The 18,403-nt window shown below is 39.4% G+C and overlaps 1 protein-coding gene across 1 annotated transcript in view; it reads right to left on the bottom strand.

The window, feature by feature from the left end:
- MAST4 (microtubule associated serine/threonine kinase family member 4) overlaps positions 1-18,403 on the bottom strand; it is a 325,784-nt gene that overhangs the window by 222,673 nt on the left and 84,708 nt on the right. The window contains exon 3 of the mRNA XM_024209370.2: positions 11,294-11,368. Within this exon, the coding sequence (XP_024065138.2) occupies positions 11,294-11,368 (75 nt within the window). The remainder of the gene's footprint in view (positions 1-11,293; positions 11,369-18,403) is intronic.

The following is an 18,403-nucleotide window of genomic DNA, read 5'->3' as shown; positions in this document are numbered from 1 at the left end:
TGCCTTTTCTTTTAATAAAATTTATTCCATGTTAGATACATGGGTATTTTAAACCTAGTCTAAGCACACTTTAGAGGGCAAGTATCCATTTCATACCCATGGAATAAATTAATACTGAAATATTTAATGAAATTGAATGTTATTAATAAAATAATTGAGAATTGTATCTATAAACCATTTCTCAATTGACCAGTAGTTACATTACTAACTAACTTCATACTCCATCCTAAGTTCACAGTTGATAGCATCCTATGCTATCCAAACTCTACTACTTTATGAGTACAATTAAGTGCTGGTTACTTGAACAGTGGCTACCGATATTAATAAAATATGAAAGCCTCTCCTACTCTAAAGGATAGCCCCATAAAAAAGTAGCATTTCAACACCAACATGAATACAGTATATCCTGATGTGTACTCTAGACACTTTATAGCCATTTTGTCTTTTTGTTTTTTAAAAGACCTCTCAAGAAAATGCAGGAGAAAATAAATTACTATGACCAGGAATAATATTAGTTAGATTTGATGCCTACTATGTTGCATTCTATATTTTCTCAGTCTGACTTTTATCAATAAATAGCCATGTTTCTTTAACTAAAAAGTGTGGAAAATTCTGATTGAATTTTCCACTTCAAAGTACACAAAATCATTTCATCTAACACGCTGTGTTAGAAAATCCATGCTCCATTCTGACCTCCTGTTGCACAGTCTATTTCACCCATTGGCAATGTACCATATCACTGCATGACTGGTAGAGCAGAGTAAATACATTGACTGAGAAATGTCTGAAAACACCAATCTCACATAGATTCCAGCTACTACCAAACTCAAACACATATTCTCATCCTTACAATTTAAGAGCACTATAGTACACTCAGAAAAATTCATGCAAGACATAAAATCCCAGCTGCTTTTACAACTGTGCAGCTGAACAAACGTAGGAGCACTAGTATAGTTTTTCAGTGCTTTAGGTTTAGAAAAAAAAAACTTCCATCAACTTTCAGATAAATGCCTGGTTTTACTGGGCTTTTTGCATTAGGGAGGGGATGATGGAGGAACACATAAGGACAAACTCATATGGGCATTTCCAAATGCATCATACACTTCACATTAAAACATAGCTGTGCAAGTTCCCGGTAACAGTTTTCTCACTCTCCACTGCCAAGCATGTGGAAACATTGCAGCTCAGGTCCTCTCTCACCCATATCTATTCTTTTTTCACCCTACCCCCTTCTCATTTGCCACACTTGCTGGTGGATGGAAACTAGATGCCATACCACTGCCTAACCCACACCTGGGTGAGCAAGTGGCTTCTACTTCACTTGTTGCACATACAGCTGGGCTGCTCCAGGGGCAGGACACAGGATGCTAGCAGCCATGTTTATCAGCTCCCCAGCAACAGTGGATGTTTTCTGTAGTGATGATGAAGATATAGCAAATCCCCACTCCTGCCGACCTCTATCTTCTTTCTGCTGATTTTACTCACCAGGTTAAATGTAACCTTAGCTCTGAATATCCTGGTTCTTATTTAAAACATTTTTTTTGAACTACAAAGGTTCATTGAAAGGATTCTTCCCATTAACAGGCAGAACTGCACATCATAAACATTAGTCCTTTGCCCATCCAAGGATGTCAAAGCCCATGTTGCCATCTCTGTGGCGTCACTAAATGACATTGGGGTCTCTGGCACAAGCCAAGTGTCCAAGTTGACACAAGACCCACTTCAGACATAATGTCAACTTTTGGATGGTGAGAACTTCCTTAGGATATCTTTTTGGATTAATAAAATGCTCTGACACAATGTTGTAAATCATTGGTTCAAAGATGGAATGTATGTACGTATATATTAGTGAATTATTAATATGATGTGGAGTCTGTGCAGGGCTTATAAAAATTCAAGTATGTGCATCTGACCTCCCGGATATTATAATTTCTGCATCTGGCAGCCTACAGGGTCCACTATTCCTCCCTCAGCATCTTGCTGCACCAACTCTCCTCTGGCTCTTGTGCCAGAGCTTCAGAATTCATAATCAATCATGGAGACTTCACTGAGACTTCCCAGAAAAGAAAGTTTCTAATAAATTATAAATTTTTCTGAAAAAATGCCTCCTTTCAGTACAAGATCCTACTGACATAGGATTTTAAAGAGAGATTAGAAAAATATTCAAGTGAAAAATCTTTGAATTTAGAATGTCATGAATTTTGAATACTCATGATGATCTTGTTACATCAAACCTGCCTTATACTTCTCTTCTGACAGGAGACCACTCAACGTTTTGGAGGACTGGTTCATTTCTGTCTCAGTTATGAAGGGTATGTGCATGTATGCACAAACAAATTGAGTTTACAATAGAAAGTGTGTTACAACTTAAACTATGAAAATCGAATCATAGAAATGTAGGACTGGAAGGGACCTTGATAGCTCATCTAGCCCAGTTCCCCACACTGAGGAAGGACTAAGTATTATCTAGACCATCCCTGATAGTTTGTCTAACTTGTTCTTAAAAACCTCCATGACAGAGATTCCACAACCTCCCTAGGTAATTTGTTCCAGTGCTTCACTATCCTTACCGTTAGGAAGTTTCCCCTAATATCTAACCTAAATCTCCCTTGCTGCAATTTAAGCCCATTACTTTCTGTACTGTCCTCAGTGGATAAGGAGAACAATTTATCACCTTCCTCTTAATAACAACCTTTTACATAGTTGACGACTGCTATCAGGTCCCCCCTCAATCTTCTCTTCTCCAGACTAAACAAACCCAATTTTTTCAGTCTTTTCTCATATGTCATGTTTTCTAGAGCTTTAATCTTTTTTGTTGCTCTCCTCTAGACTTTCTCCCATTTGTCCACATCTTTCCCGAATACCGGGACACGATACTCCAGCTGAGGTAGAGTGAATAATTACTTGTAATGTCTTGCTTACAACACTATTGCTAATACATCTCAGAATGATGTTCTTTTTTTTTTGCAATAGTATTATACTGTTGACTCATATTTAGTTTGTGATTCGCTATAACCCACACAGCCTCTTCTGCTGTATCCTTCTTAGGAGTGTAAGAACTTAGTGAGGAAAAGCACTAGACAAAAGTGACAATCAGTGGTGCTTCTTTATATGCCACCCTATAAAAAAGGTATGTCTAAGACAGCTATGTCCAGAAAGGGCAAGATATTGTAATGCTTTCTGACTCAGGTCCAGCATATCTAAATAGCCATCTAGAAACAGGTGAACAATGCAAGTTTAAGAACGCATGTCCGTAATGTATTTAAGATGGGTCTACCATAGTACTAGCTTACCAACCAGACAGTCTAGCCGCTCTCAGTATTAAAGTCTGATCACATTAGTAATTTACATATCTGCAGCCTTAGCTTTACCATTTTTCACCTAAGACCTTAGGATCTCAGTTCAGGTCCCAACTGCTGGTGATATTAGAACATAAGAATGACCATGCTGGGTCCATCTATCCCAGTATCCTGTCTTCCAACAGTGGCCAATGCCAGGAGCCCCAGAGGGAATGAACAGAACAGGTAATCATCAAGTGATCCATCCCTGTCGGCCATTCCCAGCTTCTGGCAAACAGACTAGGGACATCATCCCTGCCCATCCTGGCTAATAGCCATTGATGCACCTATCCTCCATGAATATATCTAGTTCTTTTTTGAACCCCGTTATAGTCTTGGCCCTCACAGCATCCTCTGGCAAGGAGTTCCATAGGTTGACTGTGCGTTGTGTGAAAAAATACTTCCTTTTGTTTGTTTTAAACCTGCTGCCTATTAATTTCATTTGGTGGCCCCTAGTTCTTGTGTTAGGAGAAGGAGTAAATAACACTTCCTTATTTACTTTCTCCACATCAGTCATGATTTTATAGACCTCTATCATATCCCCCCTTAGTCGTCTCTTTTCCAAGCCGAAAATCCCCAGTCCTATTAATCTCTCCTTAGACGGCAGCCGTTTCATACCCCTAATAATTTTTGTTGCCCTTTTTTCTAAGTCAAATATATCTTTTTTGAGATGCAGTGACCACATCTGCACGCAGTATTCAAGATGTCGGCGTACCAAGGATTTATAAAGAGGCAATATGATATTTTCTTTCTTATCTAGCACTTTCTTAATGATTCCCAACATTCTTTTCACTTTTTTGACTGCCGCAGCACATGTAGTGGATGTTTTCAGAGAACTATCCACAATGGCTCCAAGATCTCTTTCTTGAGTGGTCACAGCTAATTTAGACCCCATCATTTTATATGTATAGTTCAGATTATGTTTTCCAATGTGCATTACTTTGTATTTATCAACATTGAATTTCATCTGCCATTTTGTTGCCCAGTCACCCAGTTTTGAGAATTCCTTTGCAAAGAGCTACAAGTCTGCCTGGGACCTAAATATCTTGAGTAGTTTTGTATCATCTGCAAATTTTACCACCTCACTTTTTACCCTTTTTTCCAGATCATTTATGAATATGGTGAATAGGACTGGTCCCAGTACAGACCCCTGGGGAACACCACTATTTACCTCTTTTCATTCTGAAAATTGACCATTTATTCCTACCCTTTGTTTCCTATCTTTTAACTTTAACCAGTTACCAATCCATGAGAGAACCTTTCCTCTTATCCCATGATAGCTTACTTTGCTTACGAGCCTTTGGTGAGGGACCTTGTCAAAGGCTTTCTGAAAATCTAAGTACACTATATCCACTGGATCCCCCTTGTTCACATGCTTGTTGACCCCCTCAAAGAATTCTAGTAGATTGGTGAGGCATGATTTCCCTTTACAAAAACCATGTTGACTCTTTCCCTATAAATTATGTTCACCTATGTATCTGACAATTTTGTTCTTTACAACAGTTTCAACCAGTTTGCCCGGTTTTGAAGTCAGGATTACTGTAATTGCCGGGATCACTTCTGGAGCCCTTTTTAAAAACTGGCATCATATTAGCTATCCTCCAGTCATTTGGTACAGAAGCTGATTTAAATGATAGGTTACAGACGACAGTGTTTCTTTTATTATTGAACAATATATGTCTAACATCTCAAAGTTACTAGCACTTATTCTTGGGATAGCTAGAAATGAAAACACAATCCTAAAAGATTTTCACTAGCTTGAAAAGTAGAACGTATGCTTTGTGGATACCGTAGCTCCAGGGCCGATTTCATCAGCAGGGGAGTCTATTTCCAATCATAGAAACTACTGAAAATCATAAAAGGGTTTCAGTGGATATTACTGCATACTGTAACTAACTGTTAAAGTATTCAGTTGGAATTAGGATTAGAAAGGATTTTTAAAAAGTCAGTATCTTTGTTGCAATATTCTCTCCCTACATTAAGTTTGGAGCTTGTGTTATTCAGCACACTCTACTATCAATATTTTCTCCATGCTAACAAAATTTCAGAGCAATCCTCAGGAACCTTACCTACAAATGCTCCCAATTTATACTGACAGCTCATCTGGAATAAACCTTTATTACCATTATGTACTGAAACACCACAAGATTTTGAAACTAATCTTCTGAACACTTTCTCTTGTCCCGCTCCCCTCCCACCTCCTCACCCCACATGCTCCCACATCGAATTGATTTTTATTTGATGGTTGCCTTTGCCAGCTTCACATATAACTATTTCATTGTGTCCTTTAGATTATTATTCCTACAGCATATTCTTCTTTACCATGGTTTACCTTTGTTCATGTGTTGCTCATATTTGCTATCTACTGAGAAATTTCAGTGAACAAAGTCTCTGAGTACACTTCAAGTTAGTTTGGCTTCGAATTTTAGGCACTGTGCAGTTATGCTATAAGCAAGTTTGGTGAAAACGGATCAAAATTACTTTAATTTTTTTAATTATATTAACAGTGTTTTAAAAAATTAAAAAACATTTCACTCAACATTTTTGTACCTGTAACAACAAACACATTATTTATTTTTATATTTTTGTGCATGAAACCCTGTCTCCTAGGTTCTTTTGTGCTGTTATATGCAAAAAGTTCTAAAATGCTGTAATATCTAATGCACCGATTTTTATTAATACTATATATAAGAAACTTGAGCAACTTGTCTAAAACACTGCTTTCTCCCTAAATACTCTCTTCTTAGTCACTATTGGCCTCTCTAGTATGCTTTGCAGATAGGGTTCCTGGCTTAGTGGATGGGAAAAGCAATAGACATGATTAAGTTTACGTTTTAGTCACAAATATTTTTAGTAAAAGTCATGGACAGGTCACGAACAGTAAACAAAAATGTGTGACCCATGACCTGTCCATGACTTGTCCCTCTTTTGAGGAGGGTGAAGGCACCAATCTGCCGCCCTGACATGGCATCCTGGGAGGTATGCTGCCTGCCAGGGTCCCATATCTGAGATGTTATGGAGGGATTGTAAAGGATCATCTGGCCCTCTGACTACTACCCCATGCTACTCATCCATGTGGGAACTAATGAAACTGCCAGGTATGACCCTCAACAGATCAGAAGTGAGTACAGGACTCTGAGAGTAAGGCAGAAGGCGTTAGGAGCACAGGTGGTGTTCTCTTCGATCCTTCCAGTCAAGAGTAAGGGCCTGCAGGTGAATGCCTGGCTGCGAAGATGGTGTCACCAGGAAGGCTTCAGCTTCCTTGACCACGGGATGCTGTTCCAGGAAGACTGACTGCTAAGCAGAGATGGGGTCCAACTATCGAGGAAGGGGAAGAGCACATTTGGATACAGACTAGCTAACCTAGTGAGGAGGGCTTTAAATTAGGTTCAAAGGGGGCAGGTGACCAAAGCCCACAGGTAAGTCAAAAACAAGGAGAACTGGGAGAAGGGTTGGAATTTGGTGGGGGGAGCATGGGCTGTTATAGCAGGGATAAAGGAGAGAAGACAGAACTGCGGGGGGAAGGGGAGAAATCAAATCAGTATCTTAGATGTCTGTATCCTAATGCGAGAAGTATGGGCATTAAGCAGGAAGAACTCAAAATGCTAGTAAATAAACATAACTATGACATAGTTGGCATCACAGAACTTGGTGGGATAATACGCATGACTGGAATATTGGTATAGAAGGATACAGCTTGCTCAGGAAGGACAGACACGGAAGAAAGGGAGGAGGTGTTGCGTTATATACTAAAAATGTATAGACTTGGACTGAGGTTGAGATGGAAATAGGAGACAGACTTGTTGAAAGTCTCTGGGTAAGGATAAAAGGTGTAAAAAATACAAGGGCGATGTCACGATAGGAGTCTACTACAGACCACCTATCCAGGCAGAAGAGATAGATGAGGCCTTTTTTAAACAACTAACAAAATCATCCAAAGCACAGGACTTGGTGGTGATGGGGGACTTCAACTACTCAGACATCTATTGGGAAAATAACACAGCAAAGCACAGATTATCCAACAAGTTCTTGGAATGTATTGGAGACAATTTTTTATTTCAGAAGGTGGAAAAAGCAACAAGAGAGAGACAGTTCCAGATTTGATTTTGACAAATAGGGAAGAACTGGTTGAGAATTTGAAAGTGGAAGGCAGCTTGGGTGAAAGTGATCATGAAATGGTAGAGTCCATGATTCTAAGGAATGGTAGGAGAACAGCACAATAAAGACAATGGATTTCAAGAAGGCAGACTTTAGCAAACTCAGGGAATTGGTAGGTAAGATCCCATGGGAAGCAAACAGTTGGCAGTTTTGCAAAGAGACATTAAAGGCACAAAAGCAAACAATCCCACTACGTAGGAAAGATAAGAAGTATGGCAAGAGACCACCCTGGCTTAACCAGGAGATCTTCGATGATCTAAAAATCAAGAGTCATACAAAAAGTGAAAACTAGGTCAAATTACAAAGGATGAATATAAACAAACAACACTAGTATGTAGGGACAAAATTAGAAAGGCCAAGGTACAAAACGAGCTCAAACTAGATAGAGACATAAAGGACATTCTACAAATACATTAGAAGCAAGGACAGGGTAAGCCTGTTACTCAATGAGGGGGAAAAAACAAGAACAGAAAATCCACACTGATTAGGCCTCAACTGAAGTATTGTGTCCAGTTCTGGGTGCCACATTTCAGGAAAGATGTGGATAAACTGGAGAAAGTCCAGAGAAGAGCAACAAAAATGATTAAAGGTCTAGAAAACATAACCTATGAGGAAAGACTGAAAAAAACTGGGTTTGTTTAGTCTGGAAAAGAGAAGACTGAGAGGGGACATTATAACAGTTTTCAAGTATATAAAAAGTTGTTACAAGAAGGAGGGAGAAGAATTGTTCTTCTGAGCCTCGGAGGATAGGACAAGAAGCAATGGGTTTAAATTGCAGAAAGGGAGGGTTAGGTTGGACATTAGGAAAAGCTTCCTAACTGTCAGGGTGGTTAAGCACTGGAATAAATCGCCTAGGGAGGTTGTGGAGTCTCCATCATTGGAGATTTTTGAGAGCAGGTTAGACAAACATCTGTCAGGAATGGTCTAGATAATACTTAGTCCTGCCATGAGTGCAGGGGATTGGACTAGATGACCTCAAGGTCCATTCCAGTCATATGATTCTATATACCCCCTGACTAAGTCCTGGGTGCTCTGGAGAAGGGGTCGGCCCGGGGACGCCGTGGGTGCTCTGGGCAGTGGTGGGGTGGCCCAGGGACACTGCAGGTGCTCTGTGGTGGGTGGAAAAGGCTTTTGACACCATCCCATATGACATTCTCATAGGAAAACTACAACAATGTGATTTAAATAACATTCCTCTACGTTGGGTACAGAACTGATTGAAAGACTGTACTCAAAAAGAATAGTTATCAAAACAGTAGTGGGGAATATATAGTAGAATCCCACAGGAGACTGTCCTGGGTCCAGTACCACTCATTATTTTCATTAATGACAAAAAAAGTGGAGAGTATGCTTATAAAATTTGCTGATGACACCAATCTGGGAGCACATTAATAGAAGTGTCTGATGTAAGACATAGAAAGTAACTGTCCTGCTCTACTCAGCATTGGTGATGCCTCAGCTGGAGTGTTTTGTGAAGTTCTGGGCACCACATGTAAGAAAGATGTGGACAAACTGGAGAGAGTGCAGAAAAGAGCAACAAAAATTATAAAACATTTAGAAAACCTGACCTATGAGGCAAGGTTAAAAAAATGGGCTTGTTTAGTCTTGAGAAAAGAAGACCAAGGGGGGACCTGATAAAAGTATTTTAATATGTTAAGGGCTAGGATAAAGTGACCAATTGTTCTCTATGGCCACTGAGGGTAGGACAAGAAGTAATTATCTTAATCTGCAGCCAGGGAGATTTAGATTAGGTACTAGGATAAATTTTCTAACTATACGGGTACTTACGCACTGGAATAGGTTTCCAAGGGAGGGTGTGGAATCCCTGTCCCTGGAGATTTTTAAGAACAGTTTAGACAAACACCCTGTCACGCATGGATTCAGATACACTTGCTTCAGTGCAGGGGCTGGATTAGATGACCTCTTGAGGTCCCTTCCAGCCCTACATTTCAATGATTGACATTTCTCCAATTCACAGCCCTCGTATAATTGTCAACTCTTCTCCCCTCACAGAAAGTTCTTCGCAAGTTATAGCGCTTCTTCCTCTAATACTCCAAAGTCCACTCATTCCTTTTGTCTACATTACCATAACCCTAGTTCAAGCTGTGATTCTCTCTCATCTCAACTCCTGGAGCTCTTCTCATGCACATCCTCTGACTTCCACTTTACTTCACCTTTAATTCATCTACAGTGCTTCCATAAAAATAATTTACTTGGCCCCAAGGCTCTGACCATATCTAGCACCTCTTCAAATCCATTAACTGGGTTTCTTGTAACTTTATCAGTACTAAACTCTTAGACCTTGTCCTCATCGTCAATGTACTGTTCTGTTTGAATCAATTATTGTTGTCCCCCTAACAAGGTCCAACTTTCCTGAGTAACTCCCCCTTTGGGTTCATTTCCAAGCCTCCTTCCACACAGTGCTATGCAGCATAATGTGACTCTACTCTCTCCTCCTTTCAGTCCTTCCTGAAAACACAAGGATATCTATGAACCCTATTTCTTCTACCTCGATCCTGTCTTAACCTGTATAACAAGAATTCACACAATGGTTTTGGTACTAATATGTCAGGAACCTACTCTTAACATATTCAGTTTCATTGTTTCCCTAACACTCTGCCCTTCTCTGTACGACCTATGTAGCTCTGCACGCAGGGACTTATCTTCCTCTCTGTGAGGATGCACCATGTTTAGCACTATACAAAAATAACTAGGTAACAAAATAAGAAATGGCTTGGGTCCTAGCTAACAAGTGACTACCTCTCTCCCAGTAACCTGCTATGACTGTTGAGGTCAGTTGTGGTACTCAGGATAACAGTCCCTAACTTTAGGTGTCTGGGACTGGCTGACCAGTTCTCAGTGGCTGGCCCATGACTCAAATTCAGTTCTCCCACTGGTCCACCAGAATCTGAGACTGTTGAGCTTTAGGGTAGAAGGCAAGCCTTATGTCCTTTCTCAAATGTACAGTATTCTTGTGGGAAAAGGGGAAAACTAAGCGGATTGGGGGCAGAGGGGAGAAAGGGAGTCCGCTATGACTTTATTTTTGTTAGATTCTTGCAAAAAAGTAGGAAAAATTGTAGCAGTATTACGCACATTATCTGAAATATGCAATGTGGTACATTTCATTAATCTAGAAAATAAAACTAATATCCACAATAGCTATCGTTTCCCACATCCTGCTGATTAGATTTCTTGAACCAGACCTAATTTTTATATACCTCTAACTGAAATGATCTTCTAGGAAAGGCAGAATAAGCTTGTCAGTATATCTGACATTGCTATTGAATCTGCCAGCATAAATACTAATACTCCAACGGTATCTTTAATTCTACACATTTGTATCAGGGCTTGCTCAAGAGACTAATCAACGTTATCCCAGGACACCCATCCCAAATTGATTGTGGCATTATTATAAGAAATATTCCATTTTAATATTGTGAGAGAGAAGAATTAAGTGTATGTCATGTATTTGTGAATACACTTCCAAAATGTGAAAAAATACAGACATTGAACAGAACACATAGCAAAAGTAGCAAATATAATTATAATTTTCTATACATACACTGTACATCTAAAAAACTCACCCACAACTTTTGAAGGAGGTGCAGCATTATACATGCATAATGAATATCTTCAATATGCAAATTCATCTTTATGAAACAGTGCTGACCATATTACTCACAGGTGGGTAATAATTAATGCTCCTATCAAGTGTACATCAGATCTTCACTACAGTTGTCACATTCCACTGATACAACATTCCATTTTTAAAACTGTCCTTCAATAAGTCCACTCACTTTTGTAGCCGCTGGTTCCACTAGTCTCTGACCGTGCCGTGTTGAGCTGAAATGGCTCTTCTGAGGCGGCCCTTCCTGACAGTGAATGGAAGACAGGAAGGGAAAAGAAGAGAGAAAAGGGAAGAGGATGGATCGTGGAGGGGATGGAATGAAGGATGATCAGAGAAGGGAGAGGGAGAGTATTTAACTGAACTGTTTTTTCACTATCTTTCTAAGAGCTTTATGAAATATATTCCACAGTTTCACCATACGCGTATCAGAGAAAAATGAAGTTATTTTGCTTGTAACCTCATGAGGCTTCTATATATGTATTGTGTATGAACACTTAATGAGATAGCATGAATATAGATGACAAAGATATACACACTGAAGTTACAAAAGCTTTGTCTTGCCATTACCATGTACTTACACTAGCAAGTAATGTATCATCAATATTGAAAGTACACAGAAAAAAAATCGTATGCAACTCAACTCGATCCATACTCTAACTGAAAACTCTGAAATCCCCTTGGTAAAAAAAAATACTTCTTTAGATTTACATCCCTCGTACACACTTTTTAGAGCTCCAAAAGATGAATCAACTACATTATATTTTTCAGATTTACACTTAGCAGGTATGAGAGATTCATTCCTTCTTTTGAATGAATGGTTAAGAAGTGGGTTGTAAAAGACAACTGTTCTGGTTTATGGACCAGAATCTGAAGGAACACTCTGTTGGAAGAAATGCAGGTACATAGTCCAAAATACAAAAATTATCTAGGTCATTGGCTCACTTGATTCCAGACAAACCCAGCTGTTGGATTGTCAACAGCTGCTGCAGTTTTCACAAGAACAAGTGTTCTTGCCATTCCTCATGATCCCCCTTATGGACCATGGTAAATGTGAGGGTGACACCTCATAAAGAGCTGTTTCAATCAAGGGCTCCAGTATAGGCACCATTCTCCTCTAACCACTTCTCATGAGAGTTAAGATGGCTACTTTCCTTTCAGGGACTTTACCTCAACATGCTAACTCAAACTGTCTAAATAAGAAACAAGATTTATTAAGAAGAGAGAGAGAGAAATCAGATTAAAAAAACCAAAGGAGGTATGCATACCATATAATCTGCATCTCTGCAAGCGAAACTAAGCAAAAGCATCCTGTATTAGCTTCAATAAAGAAATACAATGTTTTACATTTCAATTAAGCACATCCATCTTTGGCAAGTCAGCGTACTAGAGCCATATCTGTTCTCCCTCTAACTCACCACCTTGACACTCTCTTTTCAGGATTCTTTGAAGTGCCTGGCTCACCATACCAAACCCACCCAAATGAGGTATTCTGCTGGGGGTTTCACACCATGGACATTGACATTTTGAATATAGACAAGATTGCATTAGCAAATCTGAATGAACAATTTCTGTTCTCATTTATCTTCACTCTGACACCCTATACACACACCCTCTTGTTCTCTTAATTATGATGATATATCATTTTTATTGTATGGGTATTTGCCTAAGTATGCTCAGTTTGCTTTTAAAGCTATGATTCCAATTCATGCTCAATATTAATTCTACTTTATATCACATATGAATTAGACAAATTTAATCTGTCATAAATATAAACAGGAGACTGCAGATGAAAGAGGAATGTGGGAAATGTCCTAATAATATCATTTTAAACATTTTTCCTCTTCTAAAAGATGAGGAAGTGTTCCTGAAACTCTTTGTGAAGTTACAAAATACACCTCTACCCTGATATAACGCGAATTCGGATATAACGCGGTAAAGCAGCACTCCGGGGCGGGGGCAGGGCTGCGTGCTCCAGCGGATCAAAGCAAGTTCGATATAAAGCAGTAAGATTTTTTGGCTCCCGAGGACTACGTTATATCGGGGTAGAGGTGTACATCAATTTGACTACTAAAATAAATCAGATTTTACTGCCCATTAGAATATACTGTAAACTACATATTCACTGGTTCGAAAATCTCCTAGTTATGAAAGGAGTCAAAGTATTACTATGCTAATGATTTTCAATTCTGAATGAACTTAAATGCTAACTTCCGGGCAATATGTTAATATCACAAGCTTTCATCTCTAATATCAGAAAATCCTTTTCTAGATTACAACAGATTCCCACGCTTTGGGGACAAAAAGTTAGGAAAGCAGTTAGTGTTTTGGATGTTAACAACAATGCAATCCCTCCATAAAATGTACTATATTTTATTTAAAGAAAAAAAAGCTAGAAAAAAATTAAATTGAGATGAGAATTGCCAAATCTATTATCCAAGATGTGGAATTATAATTACCTTCCAGTTCTATCTAAAAAATTATTTTATATGCCATAGGTGAATCCATGTCACCCTTTACCTGGTCCCAGCTAGATCTCATTAGCCAAGTACAAAGAGGTTGAGTCAGTACCAAAATGGGGGACTTCCAAGGAATATCTAATATCACAATCCGGGGTGCAATCCACACCAGGTTATGTTACCACCTGCCCTGCAACTTTATGAGCCTCACAATACTTTGCTGCTGTCACTCCCATATGGGCTGCTCATAGGCGCTGACTTCTACTGGCGCCGGTGGGTGCTCGACCCCCTCTGCCCCTGACCCCACCCTGACTCCACCCCAGCCCCGCCCCCTCTCCACTCCTGTTCCCCAAAGTCCCAGCGCCAACTCCACCCCCTCCCTGCCCCTATTCTGACTCCTTCCCCAAATCCCCGCCCTGGCCCCACCTCCTCTCCTGAGCGCACCACGTTCCCTCTTCTCCCCCGACCCAGAGCTTACTACAGCTGTTTGGTGGCAGCAAGGGCTGGGAGGTAGGCGGAGGAGCAGGGACACGGTGCACTCAGGGAAGGAGGCGGAGGAGGTGGTGAGGTGAGGTGGGGCAGGGCAGGGAGCTTGGCTGCCGTGGATGCAGAGCACCCACTCATTTTTCCCCATGGGTGCTCCAGCCCCGGAGTACCCATGGAGTCGGCGCCTATGGGGCTGCTCACAAATAGCCCTCCAGCATTCAGGTCACACCCTTAGTGTCTGTGTATAGCTGCAGCCTGTCAGCCACACATCAGTCACACTCTGGCTTCCAGCAGCCTCCGTTACTACTTGCAGAGTGACCCCACCACACTCCCAGTCCCAAATTTCCCCAAAACATGTGTTCTGCAGCCCTCTCCTGGGCAATTCAGATATTTTAGGTCCGTTGCCCCTATAAGGGGTCAATGTACAACAGTTTGCTCCTTTAATTGGAGTTACCAAACAATTCAGTTTAAAGACAACCCTGGATTAGTTTTGATTAAAGCATAAACCAAGTTTTATTTACCGTAGTTACAAGCAGATAGGTTTTAATTGAGTACAAGTATAAGGCATTAAAGTTAGAAATGGTTACAAGAGAAATAAAGATAAAACACTTCCTAGTAACTAAACTTAAACAAACTAGACTTGGATCAAGGTGAAATTTTTAATCAAACATTCCTTACAACAGGGCTGACCAAATTCTCAGTTCAGAATGCCTCCTTAAGACCAAAGACTAGTTCCTTTGTCTTCTCAGATGAAAGAGAGAGAGAATATGTGGGGTGGTTTTGCCCCTCCCTTTTATTGTCCAATCACCCTCTGAAAGGCATTTTCCTGAGGGTTACCCCTAGATAAAGGTCCTTCCGGATGTAAAGATGGAGACATGGCATCTTGTGGTGAAAGAGGTTCCACATCGTGGTTTGTTAAAATGCAAATTGATCTGTTCCTGCCCCTACTTCAGTGCCCAAAATTGGCCACTTGACCAGTGAATGCCAGTCAACTTTTATGACACCTGGCTAGAGATGTCATCTCGTCCTTTGTCTTTGAAAAACTGGTATATCCACTCCCCAGACTAGTCTGGTAAACACATTTCAGTCATAACTTCATCTTATGTTCATAACTTTACATATGAATGTTGTTACATTCATGTCACCATGATATTATTGACCAGAAAGTTATTAGTTTTCAAACGATATCTCACAAGGCATGTTTTGTATAAAAATTATTACAATAGTGATTAGGGTGTGAATACAGAGTTGCATTTGGTCACATCTCAGTATTGAGGGAAGTGGTGCTAATTCAAAAGGTGGCACTTTTCCAACTAAGTCAGTATTGAACTACAGTCCCAAACTAGAGCCAGGGGTCGTTTCTGCTGGAGATGAAGTCTGGATGAGATGTAAACTTGAGCACTGGAGCATTACAAACCTCACGGCGCTCTTCAGAAAAGTAGGAGTCTGAACCTGGTGTCCTGGCCAAATTCCAAACTAGGCAAGTATATTCCTGAGTATCTAATTTCTCCAATGTTTCATTTGGATGTGGCATTCCTCTTCACCCCTCCTAAACATGTTGAATAGTAGTGCTCAGAACTAAGACAGTTGCTGCATGCCATCTCAGCAGTGGCTATATTCTGTAGTGGATAAAGTGATCCCTTACCTACCTCACACAGATACAGAATTGCTTAGCTAAAACATATGTAAAGTGCTTTGAAAGCCTTGGATAAAAGCTTCTGTAGATATGAAAATCATAAAACAGTAACTGACTTCTGCACTGAGGATCACAGTATTAAATACACACTTACAATGGAAACTATAAATTAATTGAATTCTAGGATGCTGTAGTTTACTTTTGGTCCTCTTACATGAAGGTGAAATTTGTTTTTAATATTAGCTAATCAGGGAGTAGTAGAACTGGTTGTTACTATTAATTCTAAGATGTTACACTGAATTCAGAATATGGAAGCTCACCATTTCCTCTGAAGTAATTTTTAAGGTAAATAAAAGTGTTTGAATTCTTTTCTTATTGGTCACCTATTTTCTAATTGGATCAAATAAATCCTTAACATAGGAAAAACACAAGATTCACAAACAGGTTTTTTGTTTGTTTGTTTTTTGGGGAGGTTTTTTGTGTTTTTGTTTTTTCCAGTTACAAGCAATAAAGAAAAAAAATTGCAGGGCAGCCTTAATTAGTACTCTTATGAATTTAATAAACTGCGGTAATGAAGGAACTGTACTTTTACACCAAAAAGTAAGTTTAAAAAAGAAATCCAAAATCCAGTCTAAACCTAGGTCACCAGCTGAGTTTGGCACCCTTTAGTTATTAGACATGAAAATCCTGACATCCAAAATAAAACTCAATAAATGTAACTTCCATGCTCTGTATAATTTTGACCTACTACAATGTATTTGTTTGGTGCTCACTTTTCTTATAGGTGCCAGTAGCAGGCAAAAGATTGCTTATTATTGCTCTGAAATGGTTTGTACAAAGTCTGGTTTCTGGGTAAACTATAGGATTCAGCTATCTATGAATACTATGAATAATAATACCTCAGGGAAATAGATTCAGCAGCAGTTCTGCCACTATATATGGCATAATATTAGACTCCGGCTTTGGTATATTATAAATTCACATTGCTCCCCATTATCTTTAGTTTTCTATTTGGAAAGAATAACTCCTGCATGCACCCTGCCAGAGTGCACTCTTCATTCAGACCCTAGCTGAATTATCCAATAGCCTGATTTTATATATAATCAGCCGACGGGATAAGGTCCTGGATTCCAGGTTTTGAAAAACAGCCTATATGAAGGCCGCAGGGTCATTATATAAAATGCATTATAATGTATATTCTGGGCAATAAATAGCCATACTTTACACTTGCCTAGAACAATGCATATAAATATTTCTAAGAATTTTGCAAACAAATTTATTTTACATTGTGAGATAATTTCGACCTATTAGCACCAATTTACAGACAGGAAAGATAAGCACAGATGTCTTGTCCAAGGTCACAGAAGATATTTGTGGCGAAACTGGGAATAGAACCCAGATAGAAGGAGAAAGGACAGGGATTACATAATTAAGAACATACAGTTGCTTTTGTTGGTACTACACATATGTTCTTCAGGGTTACTTTTTTATGACTTATTAACAAGGGAAGACTAGGACACACAAAGTGAGAGTTTTCTGGAGAAACTTGAAGGAGTAGATGAAGTAGCCATGGTAGATCAGATCAAGATGTAGGGTATGGGAAAGGACTGAAGAAAGTTCAAGACCGGATAAGAAAAAGAAATGTGGTTAGTTGTGCAATTTGAAAGGAAGGGTATTGTCGGGATAGTCAATGTTAGGATCAGAGCAGGCAGCAGAAACAGAAGTATTTTTAAGTTCCATGTAATGCTCTGCTTTCATTGTTCTTCTTTAATGTTTGAACTGCAAAGCTCTCTCTCAAATGCACACATATTACATTTAGTGTCGTATAACTGTAGAATCATAGAAATGAAAGGCTAGAAGGGACCTTGAGAGTTAATCTAGTTTACCCTCTGCACTGAGGCAGAACCAAGTATATCTAGACCATCCCCAAAAGGTGATTCTAACCTGTTCTTAAAAACTTCCAAAGGCAGGAATTCCACAACCTCCCTTGATAATCTGTTCCAGTGCTTACTTATCCTTGTAGTTAAAGTTTTTTCCTAATATTTATCCTAAATCTCCCGTGCCACTGATTAAGCAGATTACTTCTTATCCTACCTTCAGTGGACATGCGCAACACCTCCAGACACCAAGCTGGGACATAAGATCAAGCCTGACTCAGAAGCAAGAGGACTTCCTACTAAAATATGCTACTTCCTAGAACACGCTGGTTTTTCCTTGGAAGTCTCTCAATCAGATTCTGAACAGCGCCAATTTTGTTTAGCTCTAGAGACCTACTGGGAACATTAGCCCAGGGTGATGTACATCACAGGATCATGCACATCACATTCACTCATAATAAACAGATACTGTCATGGAGAAGAAGGGTGGGAACCCTAATTAACTGGAAGTGACATTGAAGAATTGAAGAAAAGTAAATTAGCAACAAATAAATATAGGATCTTTTCAGAAAAAAAATCTGAAAAGCCCTTCCCAAAGAAATGCTATCCGGAGGACAAACCAGAATACACTACTCATTCATCTCCCACACACACTTTCACAATTTTAAAGGATTACATTGATACAACTTAATACACTTTTGACACATCAAAATTATGATCTTGTTGCTTTATATATTAATAAATCTCAATATACTGCAAAAAGGAGTAGTATTTCTACATGTGCACAGCTACTGGAGTTCGTTGTATATTAGCTGGAGTGCTTT

The sequence above is a fragment of the Terrapene carolina genome, unplaced genomic scaffold, assembly GCF_002925995.2.
Source record: "Terrapene carolina triunguis isolate 2854851 unplaced genomic scaffold, T_m_triunguis-2.0 Scaffold69, whole genome shotgun sequence".
In the NCBI taxonomy this organism is placed as follows: domain Eukaryota; kingdom Metazoa; phylum Chordata; order Testudines; family Emydidae; genus Terrapene; species Terrapene triunguis.
This window is presented reverse-complemented; position numbering and strand designations above follow the sequence as displayed.